Source organism: Meleagris gallopavo, chromosome 1 (genome assembly GCF_905368555.1).
Source record: "Meleagris gallopavo chromosome 1, MGAL_WU_HG_1.1, whole genome shotgun sequence".
Classification (NCBI taxonomy): Eukaryota; Metazoa; Chordata; class Aves; order Galliformes; family Phasianidae; genus Meleagris; species Meleagris gallopavo.
The window spans coordinates 191,316,092-191,334,903 of record NC_139404.1 but is presented as its reverse complement, the minus strand read 5'-3'; the positions used below and the strand labels follow the sequence as shown (position 1 = coordinate 191,334,903).

General features: G+C 38.9%; 1 protein-coding gene across 7 annotated transcripts in view; it reads left to right on the top strand.

Moving 5' to 3' along the window:
- The window catches only part of EMSY (EMSY transcriptional repressor, BRCA2 interacting), a 42,371-nt gene extending 26,476 nt beyond the window's left edge, over positions 1-15,895 (top strand). For 3 of the 7 annotated variants that reach the window (XM_085216497.1, XM_085216493.1, XM_010706207.3), the window contains 10 exons: positions 428-601; positions 2,227-2,363; positions 3,832-4,005; positions 4,924-5,122; positions 6,019-6,183; positions 6,443-6,601; positions 8,333-8,392; positions 9,438-9,592; positions 10,819-11,382; positions 14,254-15,895. In XM_085216497.1, coding sequence (XP_085072623.1) covers positions 428-601; positions 2,227-2,363; positions 3,832-4,005; positions 4,924-5,122; positions 6,019-6,183; positions 6,443-6,601; positions 8,333-8,392; positions 9,438-9,592; positions 10,819-11,382; positions 14,254-14,451 — 1,985 coding nt within the window. In that variant the 3' untranslated portion in view covers positions 14,452-15,895. The remainder of the gene's footprint in view (positions 1-427; positions 602-2,226; positions 2,364-3,831; positions 4,006-4,923; positions 5,123-6,018; positions 6,184-6,442; positions 6,602-8,332; positions 8,393-9,437; positions 9,593-10,818; positions 11,383-14,253) is intronic. The other 4 variants (XM_085216494.1, XM_085216498.1, XM_085216496.1 and 1 more) reach the window with 4 other exon arrangements.
- Positions 15,896-18,812: the final 2,917 nt, after the last annotated feature.

The following is an 18,812-nucleotide window of genomic DNA, read 5'->3' as shown; positions in this document are numbered from 1 at the left end:
GGGAGTCTAGGCCTCTTTCAGGAGGAACAGAAATCAGTTCTCATAGTTTCATCAAAGAACTAATTCTTGGGTGTCTAGCGGAGTAAATGGCAAAATTCAGGTAGAATCTGTGCACCTATTGAAAAGTAAAATCTTGGGAAGAAGGACGCGAGTTAAAATGTGTCAGTCATAGAGCATGTAGTGCAATATTTAACAAAACTCTATTTAATTTAAAGATGGCAAGTGCTTGAATATTGCTTTGCATGTTTAGAAACTACCTGTAGGTTCACAAGGAGTTGCAATAAATTGCAGTATAGAGTCTCTCTGAATACAATCTAGTGCTTTTCTTCTAATATAACTTTTTTTTTTTCTCCCCACCTAACGAATAATAGGGAATTATGTTTTAACAGAGAACTTTGCTGTTTTTGTCTTTTGTTCTTTAACACAGGAACTCAAGCAACATACACACGGCCGACAGTTAGCCCCTCTATAGGGGCTCGGATGGCTGGAACTCCAGGGGCTGCAACTTATGTGAAAACCACGAGTGGTAGCATCATTACAGTAGTACCAAAATCACTGGCTACTCTGGGAGGCAAGATTATCAGTAGTAATATTGTTTCTGGTAAGCATATGAGTTGTTTTTGTTTGTTTTTTTAATATATATTGGGATTGAATTCACAAGCAAGTCTATACTTGCTCAGATTGTTCAGGGCTTTTCTTTGGATTGTGTGCTTAAATAATGTATAGGGCTTTTATTGGAGAGGTTAACTCAGAAGAAAATAGCTGAAAGTGAAGATACAAATAACAGGTAGAAGTATGGATTCTTTTGTCCTTAGATAACAGCTCATGCTGCTGGTTCTTAGCAGAATCCCAAAGTACCACCAGCCAGATCCTGGCACTGAAAGGCCAGAGGCTGGGGTAAAGCCATGCTGGAGTGTAGTCTGGTAGACGTGCCTCAATTTTTTTTAATCTTACTTTCTGCAAAATCGGATTTAGGACTAAAACGGTAACTTCTTCATCCTGTTTCAGGTATGATGAGTTCTTAAGGAGATTTCTAGATAGACTAACGAGTTCATAAACAAAAGAGAGTATTATTGTTCTCCAGAGCAGCAGACTATGCAGGGAAGCCCTTACTTGATCTTGGTGAGGATTCTACCAATTTGTCCTGATATTACACAAGTTTAAAAACTATATCTTCCTTTTTTTATATATTCTTTTTTTATTTCATGTTCTTTTCCTTTTCTGCTAATGGAGCAGCCAGCTAGAGGCTTCCTAAGCTAAGAAAATAATGGTTGTGTCTCAGCAAATCTTCCCTTCCTCAGGATTAGTACAGTTATTGATCTGAACTGTATAGTGAGGCATCTGCAGGCATGACTAGTGGGTAGAAGGTAATGAGAGGAATTCTTGGGATTGCAACTGTGATGACTGAGCAGTATTTTCTGCAGAGGGAAAATGGTAGCGGTGGTTAAAAACAAAAAAAGGCTGTCTGAGTAGATCTTGAAATGGCAGTCTGATAACATTAATTACATAAGTATCAGTGTGTGTGCCATTGTAGATTGTGGAGGGTGGTCCAGCATTGCCTGCTCTGCAGGTTGATGCAGGGAATGGATCTTATTACATAGTGGGAGAGGGAGAGAAATAACCAACACAGCTCTTTGAAATAAATAAAAATAAAAATAGTTAGGAATTCAACTTTCAAGAACTGATTTTAACACAGTAGCATATTTTTCTTAATTTTCATTTTTCCTTCAATCCACTATTAGTCACTTATATTGCAGCAGCTCAATTCTAGAAAGAGATGGCTATTACTGACACATACAGGTTCTTCTGCCTAAGTTATCTGTTGAGCTCCAAAGTCATCTAAGTCAACTCTTATCTGTGCATGTAGGACATTGACTTGAGTATTACCATTGCCCTTAATGCTAACTCTAGCTTTTGAGAAGTTAGATGTATTATCCTGAGACACTTGCATTAGTCTTCTCTGTAATTCATGAGAAGAAGCTGTCTGTTCTAATACAGAATGAACTGCTCTTGTTCAGCACATGCCTGTTTTGCCTATAGACGAAAGATTTGTGGAGCAAGCAGTTGATCTTTTATGTGTTGAGTTGCATAAATTCCAATTCCAGATGCTTTCTTTGTTGTTCTGTAAGATTTAAATACAGTGATTTCTATGCAGCCAACTTCTAAAGTGAAAGGAAATATATGTGGGATAAGCTTCACATTCCTTCTTTTCTCATTAAAATTTAGGAACTACAACCAAAATCACTACAATTCCAATGACTTCCAAACCCAATGTGATTGTTGTGCAAAAGACTACTGGAAAAGGAACCACAATTCAAGGGCTTCCTGGCAAAAATGTTGTCACAACGTTGTTGAATGCTGGGGTAAGTAAGACTTTAAAGATCTATGGCCAAATGACAGATTGTGCTAACTGCTGTGCTCTTTCTGCTAAAGTCTCAATTAAAAGCCAATTTTGCATGAGCTTCGTAGCAGATACAGCATGCCTTAATTTCAAGGATGTTAGAAGAACAAATATGTTTTGCAAGTTATTAAAGATATTTAAAACAAGCTGGGATTGTTCCCAGAGTTATGATTTGCCCTTTTTTCCACAGTTAATTGTTTTGTAACCCTGAAGAATTAAGCAGAAGTAGAATCTTACCCTGTTAATGCTGTAATGAGAACCTTAGACGTGTTACAAGCATGCATTTCTGTGTCTTTTTTGGGCAGAAATAAGCTGTTCCTTTACAGTAAAGGTACCACATTTGATTTCCTGCTCCTGAGTATTAGGTAGTGGTGTAGTTCTTGAATAACATGATGTGTAGTAAAAACAGAATCAAGTTTCCAGATGCAGCTGGATTTTCCTTCACACATTATGAACCTGCTTTTCATTCATAACTAGAACTGTGAGATTGAATGCTTTAATCACGTTATCTTTTAAAGTTTACTTGGCTAGCTGAGCAGGAATCTTTTTGAAACTTTTCAAGACATATTTTTTGAAAATTTCAACTTTTCTGGCTTAAACAAGAACAAAACCTAAAGCTATGTTTTCATGCAAATAGGAATCTCATGATGTTACACAATAGGAGACACCAGACTGGTGGTATTTCAGAAAAAAAAAAGTATGGTTGTTGGAATTTCCATCTACTTGGTGGGAATGTGTAGTACTGAGAGAACTGGCAACTAACATGGTTCCTCATGTAGTTTGTTACTGTGCAGAACTAAAGAAGCATGCTCAATTTCCTTGCTGTTCTTAAGCTATCAGGAGTTTAGTTATCCGTCAGCAATATTTCAAAATCCAATGTTTCCCATGGAACAGCTGTGAAAATGCATCTTCAAAATAAAGGAATTTAATTTGTTTAAAAACAAACAAAACAAAACAAAAAAAAACACACAAAAAACAGATACAATTAATATTTTGGGCAGGAGGATTACACAGATTTATATTTATGTCATTTATTTTTAGTTTTCCAATTCGAGTTTCATAGATGTTATGCCAAAATGAGAGGCTTTAAATAAACATTTGCAAAAGATTTGAGGAAAGTTCCAGCTTAGGTGAATTCTTTGGAGCAACTTCAAGAAATTTGTCAGTGTCATTTAGTTACTCTTTGCTCAACCCTTCAGAGCAGTTCGAAAGATAAAGTAATGGAAAAGAGGATTTGGGTATTTTTTCCATTCAAAGCCATAGGGTTCTTTAAGTCTTGGATGTTCTTTGTATTAAATACATCTAGTTCTAACAGCAGTAGGTTGATTCTGTGGTACACACACTCACCAATAACTGTGTATTTTTTTAGAGAAGTGGGTCTCCCTGAAGAACTTCACTCAGTTAACCTGTAAACTTTGACTTCTCTACAGGGGGAGAAAACTGTTCAGGCAGTGCCAGCAGGAGCAAAACCTGCTATCATCACTGCCACGAGACCCATCACAAAAATGATTGTTACACAGCCAAAAGGAATAGGGTCCACGGTCCAGCCAGCCACCAAAATCATCCCAACTAAAATTGTTTATGGTCAGCAAGGGAAAACGCAGGTACAGTGAGGACCCATTTCTGTTTTGAAATGTACCCCTAAATTTTAATGGGAAATAGATCATTTTTCACTGTGTTGCCACAATTATTGCGAGATGAATATATGCGGAATGTGTCTGTGGGGAATGAGACTTAAGAAAGTTATGAGGTGGCCTTGATTCTGGCTTCTTGAGCACAGTGTTGGCATTTGTTAGCTATTCTTGGAGGCATAGAATAAGTTGAAAAGAATTATTAAGCCTATTACATAGCTGAAATTTAAGATGTCTGGTCATGGCTCAGGAGGCCTCTTTTAAGTCTTAAAGCTAATGACTAGATCATTAAAAGTAAAGATGTGGAGACTGAACATAGGTCGTGTCAAATGTGAGAATTTTATTGAAGCTGTTCTATCATTGATGTATTTTCACATTTCCCCTACAGTCTTGTGTTATTGGCAGGGCTGTAGACAGAGAATCTGGCTTTTGTCTGGATGCTCCCAGTTTCACCTTTTTTCTCCGGTTGCTTTTTGTATATGAAAGAGCTAAAAGCAGGTGTAATATTTTGTGTGTCTTGAGCATTCAAGGCTATCGTGGGCTAAGGAAGACAGGTGTTTGTCCTTAGCAATGCAGTGCATGTTCCAGCTCACTTACCTAGCTTTCTCTTGTCCACATCACTGTGTCCAGCTGCGAAGAATGACTGCTTAGTGCTTTATTATGTTAAGTGCTCAAAATTACTGAGAAGTACATTCTTGTGCAGTGCCATTTACTGGGACTTCATGGTTTAACAATCAGAGTTGCTGAATTTACAGGTAGACTTCTTTTAGCAAGTTATCAGTATTGTCTAAGTCTTGTACGTAGATCTCTTTTAGTGGCACACTGTTCTCTAATTGCTCAGATCTGTTTTCATGAGTGCTCTTACTGTACGCAATCTATCTTTCTAACCAGGTTCTCATAAAACCAAAGCCAGTGACATTTCAAGCAACAGTTGTGAGTGAACAAACTAGGCAGTTGGTAACTGAAACGTTACAGCAGGCGTCAAGGGTAGCAGAGACAGGGAATTCATCTCTTCCAGAAGTGAAAGAAGAACCACAAAGTTACACTGATAGCAGCTCTTCTTCTACAGAGTCCTCTCAGAGCTCCCAAGGTATGCATCAACATTTCCTAAAATAGGAGTGGAGTTTCTACCAAGCATGCTGATTAGTTTCACATAACTCTGTGCATCTCTTCAGCAAAGTTCTTCATCTAGTCTGTTGTCACTGAGTGTCACTGTCACTTCCCTTATAGGTATATTCATCTTGCATGAGCTATTTAATAGATACATCATTATCCTTTGTGAAAAATAGAAATAATATTTCCTTGCTGGGCTCTTGGTTGTGAAGACAGTACAGCCACCACTCCTTCAAGCTCTGATATAGATGCAGCTTCTCATGTGAAAGAATAGGATAAATAATAAATGTATTTATAAAGTAACTAACACTCAACCTTTCGTCTGAAGTGACCATAGAATGTATCACTACACTAAATAAAAGGAAATTTCTCAGTTAAACACACTTACTTATCAATCAGTAACCTTTTCTGTATAATACTGTAACTTTTGGTTTATACTGTCATTTTCAATAAATTTTTTTTTAAAAAAAAAGACTGAAAAACTTGAAAGGTAGGCAGTGCAAATTCAAAATGCTGAATGCATGTTGATAAACTGAACTGTGAAAACCTTCAAGGTGAATTCAGCATGCAAAGAGAGATGCTGAACTTTGATTTATCAAAGCTTTGATAAAGAACTAAGAAATAAGATCTTGGTAACTTGATAAAATGAATTGTGTTTTACTTTGGGTCACTTGTAATTAAAACTAAACAAAAGCATTGCAGTATGAGGCTTTGCATCCTTGTAAAAGTTCAGAACTAAAGAATAATGGTTAATGTAGTTTGATTTTGAGCCCAACTGTTCTTTCAAGCAAGATGTTGGACAAGAGACCTCCAACCCACTTGGTTCCATGATGACTGACTTCATGTGCCTTACATTTTTTTTTTTGTCAACAGATTCTCAGCCTGTAGTCCATGTGATTGCTTCAAGAAGTCAAGATTGGTCAGAACACGAAATAGCTGTGGACACCAGCCCTACAATAATTTACCAGGATGTATCCAGTGAATCTCAGTCGGCTACTTCCACAATAAAAGCTTTGCTAGAGCTTCAGCAGACAACAGGTGTGGAAATGCATTTGATTGGTTAGGATTACTTCAGAGCTCTCAGCTGCTATATTTGCTTAGGCAGCAGTTTGTAAGAAATTTTGTAATTGAAAAGCACCTACCTTAAATGAACAAAACTAGTTTGATTTTTATTCTATAAAAGCTCTTTTGAAACAATTATGTAATGTACATAATGTATTAATTACATTACAGTTAAACTATTGCTTTCATACTGGAGATCTGTTTTAATGCATCCTGCTTTGCTTTTCTTTGAAAGCAGTGAAGGAGAAGTTAGAATCGAAGCCAAGGCAGCCTACCATTGACTTGAGCCAAATGGCTGTCCCAATACAGATGACCCAAGAAAAGAGACATTCTCCAGAAAGCCCTTCAATTGCTGTAGTAGAATCAGAATTAGTTGCTGAATATATCACAACTGGTAAGTGACTCAGACAGTTGATTGTAGTTTTGTAATTGAAGTCTTGGGACTTTATTTTGGAGTTCTCTTTCACTTGTATTTCACTGTAATCCTCCAGTGAAGAAATGAGTGTTTTCTTCCACTACTGAGACCCTATGCAGAGTGGGGCAGAAAATGCATCTGCTTTTCTGGAACATACTGGAAAGTGCTTTTAGTTGAAACAAATGATTCTTGTTTCAAGACATTATAATTAAAGAGACGTTCTGTCCTCTGATTAGATGGTGAGGAAACGCTGCCCTTCTTGTCTTTAGGGAAAATGTCTAGTAAGAAAGAAGTAGAAAACGAAGTTACAGGAACTACACTTATTTTTTACTTCATCCATATTGGCAAAATGCTACTTGCTTACAAGCACAAAGTATGTTTTTCAGCCAGATGTGCTTTTGGCTTCCTAATGCAGTTCTCGGCTTCTTCATTTGCCGGAATGATTTGAACTGCTAAATTTGCACTTTTTGAAGAAATGGTTTAAACTGAAATTATACTTGGGAAACAACTCTTACCTTCTGTATTTTATTTTTTTTTTAACACTTGAATCCTCCTATCTGGATGTCATTTTTGTCTTAGCCCATGACTCCTTTCCATTGGACAACTCTCTAATTATGCCAAGTCTCTTTGGATGCTCTCTGCTACCTTAAGAATCCTACTTATGAGCCAGCTTCACACAAGAGGATCAAACTACTTGATTGAATTTCTTAAGTCCACATTGTTGGTCTACCTACTGTCTTTATTTGGAAAATGAAAACATGAATGTGTTCAAAATATGCATTGAGGGAGTGAAATAAGTATGTGTCTGTAACTTCAGTGTTTGTACCGTTCAATGTCCAATCTAATTTCTTTTTATTTGTCATTTTCCTGTCCTATACTCCTTTTTTCGTTTCCGTCCCTTCTGTATTCTAAATTTAAGTTGTGTAAAATTGGGGATGGAGGGGCTTATTGTTACTCTAAAATAACACTTGATGTGTCTGGCTTTGGTTTTGAATGTTTGACTCATTCTCCCTTGGATCTTTTTTAAATCGAGCTCTGAAATAGAATAAATAATGTTCAACTGCTCTCCAGTCACCAAGTCAGTCATGCTCACTGACATAGATGCCATGCATTGTGTTTGTATTCAAAGTTCTGTTTGTTACTGGGTCTTACTGCAAAAGCTGATGTAAACTAGGACCCTTTGGGTGCTGGGAGGAGAGGAGAGAAAGTCAGTATCTCTGTAGAGACTTTGTCATATGGAGTACAAAAGCTGAAAGCTTCCCTGAACAATTAATGCTTAAAGTAGTGTTTATTTGGTAAAGTTTGAGATGATTTACAGGAATCTGCCAGGGAAATGCAGGCTACTGTGGGCTGACTGACAGCAGTCTCTGCTACAGCACAAAACCGATTATTTTGCTCTTACATTTTTATCCCTTCACCCAGTTTAACTGCACATTACCAGGGAATGCAGGTAATTCAGAGTTTCCTTTTGTTTTAATTTCTGCTTCTCAGGATTCATCATAATCCGTACAGTTGTATTTTCTGCTAGAAAATTCAGTAGTAAGGTAGTCTGCAAGATGTAATTGACTGTGGAATCTCCTGCATACGATTCCACCAAAGGATTAGGTGCACTTTTATCTGTATGGGAGCTGGGATTCAAAGTGTACTTCCTGGTGAGGACAAGGGAGCAGTTCACGCATCTTAGTGTCACCGTTTTTTGTCTGTCTGCAGACTCAGGAAGACAACACTGTCTTGGTTCACATTCGGAAGAATATCTACACAACCACATAGGTTAGAAACTTTACTTTTAAATGAAGCTTTGAATTGGGTAGGAACTGTTGGGGGATATCCATAATGGATCTAGCACAGCATGCAAGCTGGTATTGATATCATCCAACTCCTTTCCTGGAACGGGAAAGTGAAATTGTCGTATTATTTCAAAATTTGACCTTCCTTCTAACTTTCAGCAAGGTTGCTGGTCTTTTAACTTTCAGTTATAGTATAACTGAATATAAACTTTGCTTTTTCTCCTTCAGTTATTCAGTATTGCATGACCAAAACGTTAATGAAAGTATTTACATGTTGGTATGGATAGGCGTGGAATTTGGATTTACGTCTTATCAGTGACTGCAATATGGAATGATTGATGTTTTATTTTTTGAATTGCCAAGGGAATCATTTCTCTGTTAATCCATTATTTAATTATGGAGCCATAACCATTGCTCCATAACTTATGGTCGTGTCTGTTCTAACAGACCCTTGACAAGGTCTCTAATTTTAGTCTGTGATTTCTGATCGGCCTTGCTTGTTTTCTTAATAATATCTGAGCATTTTTTAATGGCTAATCTCACAAATTTAGCTTGTACTTGAGAGAGTATTTGTTGTGATTTAACAGTGATAGAAATTCAGTGTGCAGGGGTTGCTGTTCTTAATTGCAGTCAGTTGTGCAGGTGCTTTTGGCACCTGTAAAGGTGACAGAATAATTTGTGCTCTACGGTGTTGTGTAGTATGGGTTATATAAAAAGAACCCAGCTGAAAACAGAGTACAAATTCCGCTTGCAAAGTTGGCGTGCTGGGAAAAGGAGTCCAGAGGAGATTTGGACCAACTGTGATGACTTAGGAAACAGAGACAAAAGCAAAGTCCCTGAGATGCTATTTTAAGAGGCTTCTCAAAATAGATCTGCACTTTAAAGTTGAAGCTGTCATACAATCAAATATATTTTGTACTCAGCTCTTTATTTCACTCATGCTTTCAGCTGAAGGATAAATGCAAAGCAAACAGTTGAAGTTACTGCAGTTAGTTCTGGAGAAGTGCCACTGACCTCTTTACTTTCAGTTAGTCATCGGTCCCAACCCCACCAGCAGTCATCCCAGCCCCAGAGGACTCTGCTGCAGCACGTGGCTCAGTCACAGACAGCAACGCAGACTTCTGTTGTGGTGAAATCTATCCCCGCATCCTCCACAGGCGCAATTACCCATATCATGCAGCAGGTTGTACCCTTTCTTTTGCAAACAGTCTGTAAAACAGCAGGAGGTTATGTGAATGATGCAGGAGCAGGGTTTCTTCTGAATGAGTGTGTTCCTCTCATTGGAAATGCTAAGTGTGAGGGCAAATGAGTTCAACGTTGCCTGTTTTGATGGGGGAGGATGGTGGGTTAAAAAGGAAGACTTGAGAGTGTTAAAAGAGGTATTCACAGTCACTGTGGAGAAGTCTTTCCTAGATTAGTTTTTGCTGTTTATGTCATCTTCTTGAGAGCAACCAGGTGCTTTTTTCCATATTGTTGTGTTGTAGGGGTCAGCGTTGCAGATTATATTGGCATTAGTGTAGAAAAATCAGCAACCTCAGCTGTGCAACAAGGGCAGTGCTGTGTTAGGATTATAAATCCACTTCAAAGAACAGATTTTCACTGGTGTTTGAGTAGGCTGCTGAAGTCAATAGAATGCTTATGCGAAGATACACAAAGTGTAGTAACATAGGTCTCTTGCTCCCTCAAAAAAATCCAATCAAATTCCTTGAAATGCATGAGAAAAGTTGTAGTAAAATTTTGAGGAGAAGGAAAAGAGAATCTGTGCTGAAATGGGATGGATAGTAGGTGTAGAGAATTATAGAATCTTGGAATTGCTTGAGTTGGAAGGGACCTTTTAAAGGCCATCTAGTCCAAATCCTCTGCACTGAACAGGGACACCTAACAGCTCTGTCAGGTGTTCAGAGCTTCATCCGGCCTCACCTTGAGCATCACCAGGGGATGGGGTACCACCACCTCTCTGGGCATCTCTGGGAGCTGCAGGAGAAAAGATGGAGGGGTTGACTAGACTTTCGAGAGGCACAGTAAGAAGTTGTGTAGATGGGCTCTGGTTTTAATGAGAAGTTAACGATTGAACCACCTCTTTGTCCCTACTCTCTCATATCTATCTGCCATGCTGATTTAATGGATTTGAACCCTAGTGTGATGTGAGCCAGGGCTGTGTATTTTCCACTGAAGAGCAGCTAACGCAGTTAATGTTCTCATGTGGGGGCTTGCTACATTTCAACATGGAAACAGTATTATTAACTACATAGGTGTCATGAATTTTGTGTAAATGTATACGTGAGATGGGAGTCAGCAGTAGTAAAATCAGTTGCAGAAAGATTGAAGCATCAAAAATTATGTTTAGATCATGCTTTCTTATAAATCAGATTGCTCCTTACTAACTTGCTCCAACTTCTTCTTCCTAAGGCCTTAAGCAGTCACACTGCGTTCACCAAACAGAGTGAACAGCTTGGAACTGAGGAGGGAGAAGTGGAAGAGATGGACACCTTAGATCCTCAGACTGGCCTATTCTACAGATCTGCCCTGACACAATCGCAGGCACAAAAACAGCAAAAACTGAGTCAGCCGCAGCTGGAACAGACTCAACTGCAAGTGAAAACTCTGCAATGTTTCCAGACTAAGCAGAAGCAGACAATCCACCTGCAGGCCGACCAAATCCAGCACAAACTCCCACAAATGCCCCAGCTTTCTATAAGGCATCAAAAGCTAACCCCCCTCCAGCAAGAGCAAGCACAGACCAAACCAGATGCACAGCACCCCCCACACCACATGATGGCCAAAGAAAGGCAGCTCCCTACCTTAGTGGCGCAGCCACAGCAAACTGTAGTACAGGTGCTTGCAGTAAAAACCACGCAGCAGCTGCCCAAACTGCAACAGGCACCAACGGCACAAAAAATCTACATGCAACCCCAACCCCCCCAGAGTCAAATGCAGCTACCTGCCTCTTCAGAGAAACAGCCAGCAAGCCAGGTAACGGAATATTGATAGCATGCAAAATACACGTCGCTGTTCAAGGAAAAAATCTAAACACCAACCCTGTCGCTGTAGCAGTGTTTTGTCCTGGCAAGAGAGAACTCCTCATTCCGCTGATATTAATTACCCCATCAGAAGGTTGACACTAGGAAAGAGAAGCACATGTGTTATAGGGGAAAAATCCGTAGAGCTCACAAACGTGTTTTGTTGGACAGTTTTTATGAATTTCTGCCACCACTGGTGCATGGAATTTGTCCCTAATTATTTTCTTCCTTTTTTTTTTTTTTTTTTTTTTTTTAGATATGACACATTATTAATTTACGTTCCCGTAGCACTTTTTATTTCTGTGGAAATAAAGATGAATACACTGCAGTCTCCTAAGGCTCTCCATTGTACATCTTCCTTTGTAGTTTACATCTTCCTGAAGTTCAGTGGCTTTCATGTACAAGAGTAAATTCATTTTCCTTGGGAGGGGAAAATGAAACAACTAAGGAACATGGAAAAAATACATATATGTTTTAACTCCAGAAAAGTACAAATTCTTTGTCCCTTTCAGGAGTACGTGTGAAAACAAGAGAGTTAACAAACGTCACTTGGGGATGTAAATCCCAAAGGAGACGAGGCTGCTGTGGTATTATACTGCTACAATCCTTATCTAGCAGCCCAAAGAGCTGCGTTTCCCCAGGCTTCAATTACCTGTTGCCATCTCGTTGCTAATTCCTTTGTTAAAACACTGAGTTTCAACTGTCTTCTTAATAGCAAGTATGTTGTTTGTGCCAATACTGTCCTTGGAAATATTGATTAGATTTTCAATAATAAAAAAAAATCTAGCTGTAATGTGAACAACAAAAATTTGATTTTCAGGTGCAGCAAGCATCCAATTATAACTCAAGGATCCACTGTTACAAAGATAACTTTTGAGGGGCATCAACCTCCTGTTTCAAAGGTAGCAGGTGGCAGTTGTGTGCCCAAACTGGCATTGCCAGTTACGGTTTCCCATGCAGGCATCCATGAAGAGAGCAGTAGCAGACATTTTGAGAATGTCTATGGTGGTGGAAGCTCAGATTGATACAAATGTAGAAACTGTGATAGTGGATCCGCAAAATCAAGGCCATGTCCACTAGTAAACCTGCTAGCGAAGCAGAGTCGTCACCTTGTACCCAGGTGCCGAGGGTGGCTGCAGTAGGGATGACGGCAACTTCCATCCCCCAGCAACAGACATGTAAAGAATCCAGTTCAAGTCCTCCTGCTGTTGGTCCTACTATAACAGAGAGGAAACTCGATGCACAAGGAATGCCTACAACAAACCACTTTATACACATTCAGAATGTATCACAAAAGAAAGCTGAAGAGAGTTCATCAGAAATTGTTATCCAGGTAAGAGAAGACCAGAGCAAATAAGGCAAAGATTTAGCAGAGCAAACGTGCTTTGTCTAATGTCATGATAGCAGCTGAACAGTGTTCAAGTATTTTTTGTTTTTTCTTCAGTTTTTGCTTTTTCTACTCTTAGGCTTGCAACGGATTACAGCTTCAAAGTATGTAGCTCTTGTTAAAATGAGCTCAGGTTTCTTCAGCACTGTCATTCATGGTGTTCTCAGTGTCTTCCTTTGTTTTTCTGCTAAGAAAACAAAGCAAGTTCATCTATTACAAAGTGCTTCACTTTGAAATGATTCAAACGTGACCATCACTGCATACGGTGGATCTATGATCTAGAATTTTTTATGCCATTTAATGAGTATAAAACTAATTTGGGCAGAAAATGAAGTAGAGGTGTTGTGCTCACTGGATGGGAAAGTTCAGTAAATGAGGTCTGGATTCACAAGGACGTTTGTAAACTGTATATAAACAGTCTTTTCACTTTTAAGATAAAGAGACTTTAAATCTTTAGATGCTTGGAATCATTGCCTATCTGATGATTGATATTTTAATTGATTTTGCTGTCTTAAATGTGATATTTTGTGATGTAATTCATGGTCAGAAAGTCAACTGGTGAAGTATTTCAGTCGTCTGAGGTCTCATAGTGTTATATATGAATTGTTGCAGATATTTGGCAGTGTATCTGTTTACAGAAATGATGTGCGGATTGAAATGGTTTTATTGTGTATCGTGTAACAGTGAAATACTTTTGATGGGGAGAACTGTGTACAGAGCATTCAAATTTTTCTTGTCACTTTGTGAACTCTTCATTGCAGCTAACTTGGCTTTTGTGCAATCCCTAGTCCTCATTTCCTTAAACAGACCAAAGGAAATTTCTACTTTATTTTCTATACCTGGAGATGTTGATTATCGTCATGGCATGCTACAGACTTTTTCAAAGTCAGAACATTGCCCAAGTTTTGAATTGTATAAAGATGTAGACTGAATTTCCAGGACCAGAAAAAGCATAAGGAGAAATAAACAGCCTAGATCTGTTTTGTTTCCTTAGCCTCTGTGCTACTGCAGCACTGAACAGGGTCAGAGCTTTTATCACATACAAGAAATAGAGCTATTCCATAGATCTGAATGCTCAGCTGAGGAAAACATAAGATGCTGAAGAGTATTCTCTCTTGCTTTGCATTTGTAGAGTGATGAGTGGTGGCAGTCAGTGGTTTTGCTGTTTGTTGTGCTGCAATTCTGTCACAGACCTTTAGTGAAGGTCCAAGCCCACGATCAGTGCCTTAACAAAGCATTCAGATGTTGTCTTTCACAACCTCATCTTACGAAAGGGTCCTTTGAAGCTCTGACAAATGTTTGCAACAGGCGTTAGCTAGGAAAAATTGTTCTTGGAAAACTAAATAGCCCTTTTTCCATGAGTTCCTGTGCCTGCTGAGATGCCTTTGCCTGCCAAAGCTGTGCATGTTAGAACTTAAATCTTTCTCTTTTTTTCAGACTATCCCTCGATATTCCATCCCTTGTCACTCCAGCTCCAACGTGGTAGTGGAACCCAGCGGGCTCCTGGAGCTCAACAACTTCACCAGTCAGCGTCTCGATGATGATGAGGAGACTGCAGTGGAACATGACATGGACAGTAGCGCTGAGGATGGCACTGAGCCCAGCCCCTCTCAGAGTTCTGCTGAACAATCCTAAGGAATGGGGACACTGGAGTGCACTTTAACCTATCCGGGGATTTGAGTATCCCAGATGCCCTTGTTTTGTGATGTCTTAGAGCACTTTGCCTATTAGAGTTGTTCATTGGACCCTTGAAGCATCAGTGTGTTTTAACAAGACAGTATTGCAAAAGCTGCATCTTAGAAATTGTTTCCAAAAAAAAAAAAAGGTGTAGTTACTGAGATACAGTAATCCCGTGACAGTGGAATGTACTCCTGTTAACAAGCAAATCTGCAGCGAATTCTACAGCCCGTGCTATTGAAGCCCTTGCCCAGATACTGAAAGAGCTTTCATTGAAAAGAGATCTTTAATTTGCTGCGTCTTTTTGTTAGCTGCTGAGCAAAACACCATCAAAGAAGAGAATGTGTAATAAATATTTGTATTTTTAAATAGCATGTGAGAGAAACAGTGTCTCTGACAGTGCTGGAAGAGCCCCAGGAGTTTTGGAATTGGTTAGCTTTCTTGCACTTGTGCTCACTTAGAGTTAAGATTTTTTCATAAGCCGAAAAATATAGTTTATTTTTTTAAAATTCTTGTTGTTGAATGTTTGGAAATAAGCAAAATCACTAACTGGTAGCAGTGTGGATTTGCTCGTGGATTTTTGTTTTCATGCTTTAAAGGAATTAGGGTAACGGTGTACGAGCTGTTTCTTTGTGCCATAAGCACATGAAATGCTCATCGACTCTAGTTGATCTCTGATTATTTATTTAAAACTTAAAGTGAGTCCAAGTTGTTTAAAAAGTTCCTGTTAAACAGGCAGGTGTGTAAATTCTAGTACAATAAGGGTTGTGGGGGATGTATTTTGCTATATATCCATTTTTCAAAATTGGGGGATAAGTGGTTCCACGTCTTTAAAAGCTGAACCTCGGAGCTTAGAAGTGAGCTAAGGCTTTTAAAAAAATCTGTATTTTACTCTGACATGCTGTTTTTAAAGTGACCACTTGGGGAGTTTCGATGTTGAGATCAGTATACAGTGGTAGGTCTCTGAAATCAGCCTTATGACTTGGCTTGTTGAAGCAATACATTGGGTTTCTGTGATAGTTACAAGCCACAGAGAGGGGGGAGTGGGTTCAGATGGGATATGAGAACCAGTTTTAATACGTTCTGCTAATGAAGACAATACTTTTTTTGTTTTGAAATGTATATAAAAAACACGTTTTTAACTGTTTTGTATAGATTTCATTATAAATAACTAAGCATTTTAAGACTTTGACATATCATTTAATTGTATATACATCTATCAGCCTAACTGCCCACTTTTTGGTGCTGGAGTACTACTGTAAGTAGATTTCATCCAAAGTCTAATACAGTTTTTTTGCGTCAGTCTTTTTTTTAAGCTGTGATTTTACTGTTGATACTGTAGTTACGATTAAATTCAAACTAGAGTGATTCTCAAACAAAAAATACAAAACCTAAAACATTACTTTTCCTTGTCCTGAATATCCATGCATGTCAGAACGTGCAGAATCCCCTAGATGGTGCTGTTGCTTCTTCATCTAACCTCAGTTATATTTTGAAGGAAGTCCTTACGATTTTCATAAGGCATTTTCTTCTGTGTTCTCTTCCATTGCCACTGATTCTGAATCACACATTTTTATTATGGTCGAGAGATGAAATTATCAACATGCAAATGCTTAATTTCATTTCTTTTTTGCGTTACCTTTATGTTGGAATAGATTTCTGTTCTGCTTAATATTCAGGATGGGTAAGAATTTATATGAAGTGAAACATAGCATTTGTCAAGTTAAAAGAAAAACCTTACCAGCGTGCCATTCTAAGCTGTTCAGTTGTGGTAGTCGTTTGGGAGCTGTCACTCTTGAGGAATAATTCTGACCAACAAGAGTGTCTTGAGTTATGGTCTCAGGCTTCAAATTTTCCTCTGGCTTGGATCACGTTTTTGCTGTCTCCTGGCATCTTGTGTTCTGAGCGTCCCTGCCGTATCAAGATCTGAAAGGCCATAAAAAGAAAAAGCAAAGCAAGGTTTTTCTTCAGCACATTTGTGCAAAAATGTTGCCATAAATTCTACCCAGTGGAGTGGTGGAGTCACCATCCCTGGAGGTGTTCAAGATCCGTGGAGATGTTGCATTGAGAGACATGGGCAGTGGGCATGGTGGGGTGAATTGGGGTTGAACTTGGGGATCTTCCTGGTCTTCTCCAGCCTTAATGATCCTATGATTAGGATCCTTTTTGCGGTCAAAAAGGGCATGCTAAGAAAATGCATAAGGTGAATTCACTGCTAACGTATTACATATACTGTTAAGTCCTGGTTAGATCTGATGTTTTATATAAGAACTTTGTCTGCACCATTAGTGATGACTTTGCAGCAAAGGTATGAGCAGATCTGCAGTGACTTTTTGACAGTTGCTTGAAGATAGCAGTATCTTGAGAAACATGAAAGCTTTTAGCGCTACTCTAAGAAGCAGTTGTTTTATAGGCTGGCAAATGGGAGCACATGGGGAGCTACCTGGGGGTCATGTAAGCAATTTAGAAAAAAAAGACTGCTGAAATCAATGTGTTCAGGTTAACTTGAAGCTCCTCCTCTTCCCATTCTTTCCCAAATGAGCTGTTTCAGATTCCCTTACTTAATTAATTGTTCTAGCACTTAAACCTCATAAATACCTTTAGCAATAAGAAGCGTGCAAGATGAGATAACCCATTTGGCCTTATCTCCCTTTTCTTCCCTACAGAAGAGAATCCTGCTGTAGCCCTGCACCCATTCCTTGCAGCCTTATAAATATCGCTCAGCTCCTAAAAATAAACCATCAGCATGTACATTAACATTCGCATATCCCTTATCACTAATAAGCTGCATCGTCCTTCCTGAAATTAATGTGATGATTCCCCGTGGAACAGAATAAAGGTGAGCTACGATGATGATAATCTACGCTCTTAGGAGTTGGCAGCTAATTGGGTTGTAACGTAGCGAGAAGATGTGGAAGAATTGGAGAGCAAGTAAAAAAGGATTTGAGTTGCTTTGAATTCAGCATTTCAGTAAATGTGCTCTGGTGTTGCATTAGTGTTTATATGGATTTTCAAAATCTGATACAAAGCTGGGAGAAAGTACTGAAATAAAGGATAAGTCAGGAATACTTTTAAGGATGCTTACAGTCTCAGAGGGCAGCACATTTACTGGAGAGGTTTAACCCTTAGGAGAAATGCATTCTTAGTCTCTGTCTTTCTACCTGTGACAAAATGGGCTTTTGAAAATCGAGGACAAAATAGAAAACGTGAAACTGTTTGGAGTTACAAATGTCATCTCACATGTGGAGAATCCTTTGAACAGATAGAAAGTCTTAGACTTAGAAAGTCTAAGACCTCCAAAAAATCAAAATCAGGGAAATGTGAGACTCTGTGCGTGCTTTTTCCCCTGGTATATCAACCGTTCCTGAGAACTAAGAAGTGTTTTGCAGACAAAGGTGGTTACGAAACCCCCATGGGCACACTGCAAAAGTTCAATCCAGAAAGGACTGATCGTAATTAAGATACTGAGCAAGAAAAATCACGCTGCTTAGAGGCTTTCTTCTATTGGCCATACAGCCTATTCAGTGCCTTTATGGCTATACTGGGCTCAGGACTTGGCTCCCTTAAGCCATTAAGAATGGTAACGAACAGCTCATGCGAAGTTTCCTTCCATACTATGGGACTGAAGAATTTTTCCCCCATCCAAAGTCTGTCCTGAAGCCATTCTGCAATTTGTGAATCTAATCTCTTCCTGTACCAATGTAAAACTTAGCTTAGGATAAGTTTAGAGGTCACCATGATGAATTTAACAAGGAGAAAGCGAGGAAAAAATTGCTTTTAAATGTGTTTGTGGATTCCGAAGCAAGAAGAAATTTGACATCAGTTCTCTTTAACCCCATGTTGCCTAACTTGGGTGGGTATTGAGGAACTTGAGCTCCTTGTGTTATCAGGGAACCAGTAGAGGGAGTAGGAATGTCTCATGGACGATGTATGAGAATCCAAAGAGATTTTGTCAGTCAAGTGCCCGAAATATATATAGCATCCTCTCTGATGGAGGTTTTGCTAACATTTTGACGACTCTTCGTGTGAGAACGTGTCTAATTTATTGCTCGTTACAGCCAATTCCATGTCATTTATTTTAACAAACAGCTTTCCGTAGCTGTTGGCCAGAACTGTCCTGAGGACTTGTAGGACTCCACGACTTTAGGACTTCTTTCACATCATTCTCTACCAGAAATCAACTAAAGGCTCTGAAGGCTTCTTTGCAAAGTCTTTGATTGCTGCTAAGAACGTTTTTTATTGTTTGTTTTAAATGCATATGCAGAACATAACAGACTGTTTATCTATAGCAGTGAGTTATGAGTGTCCTTGCCACACTG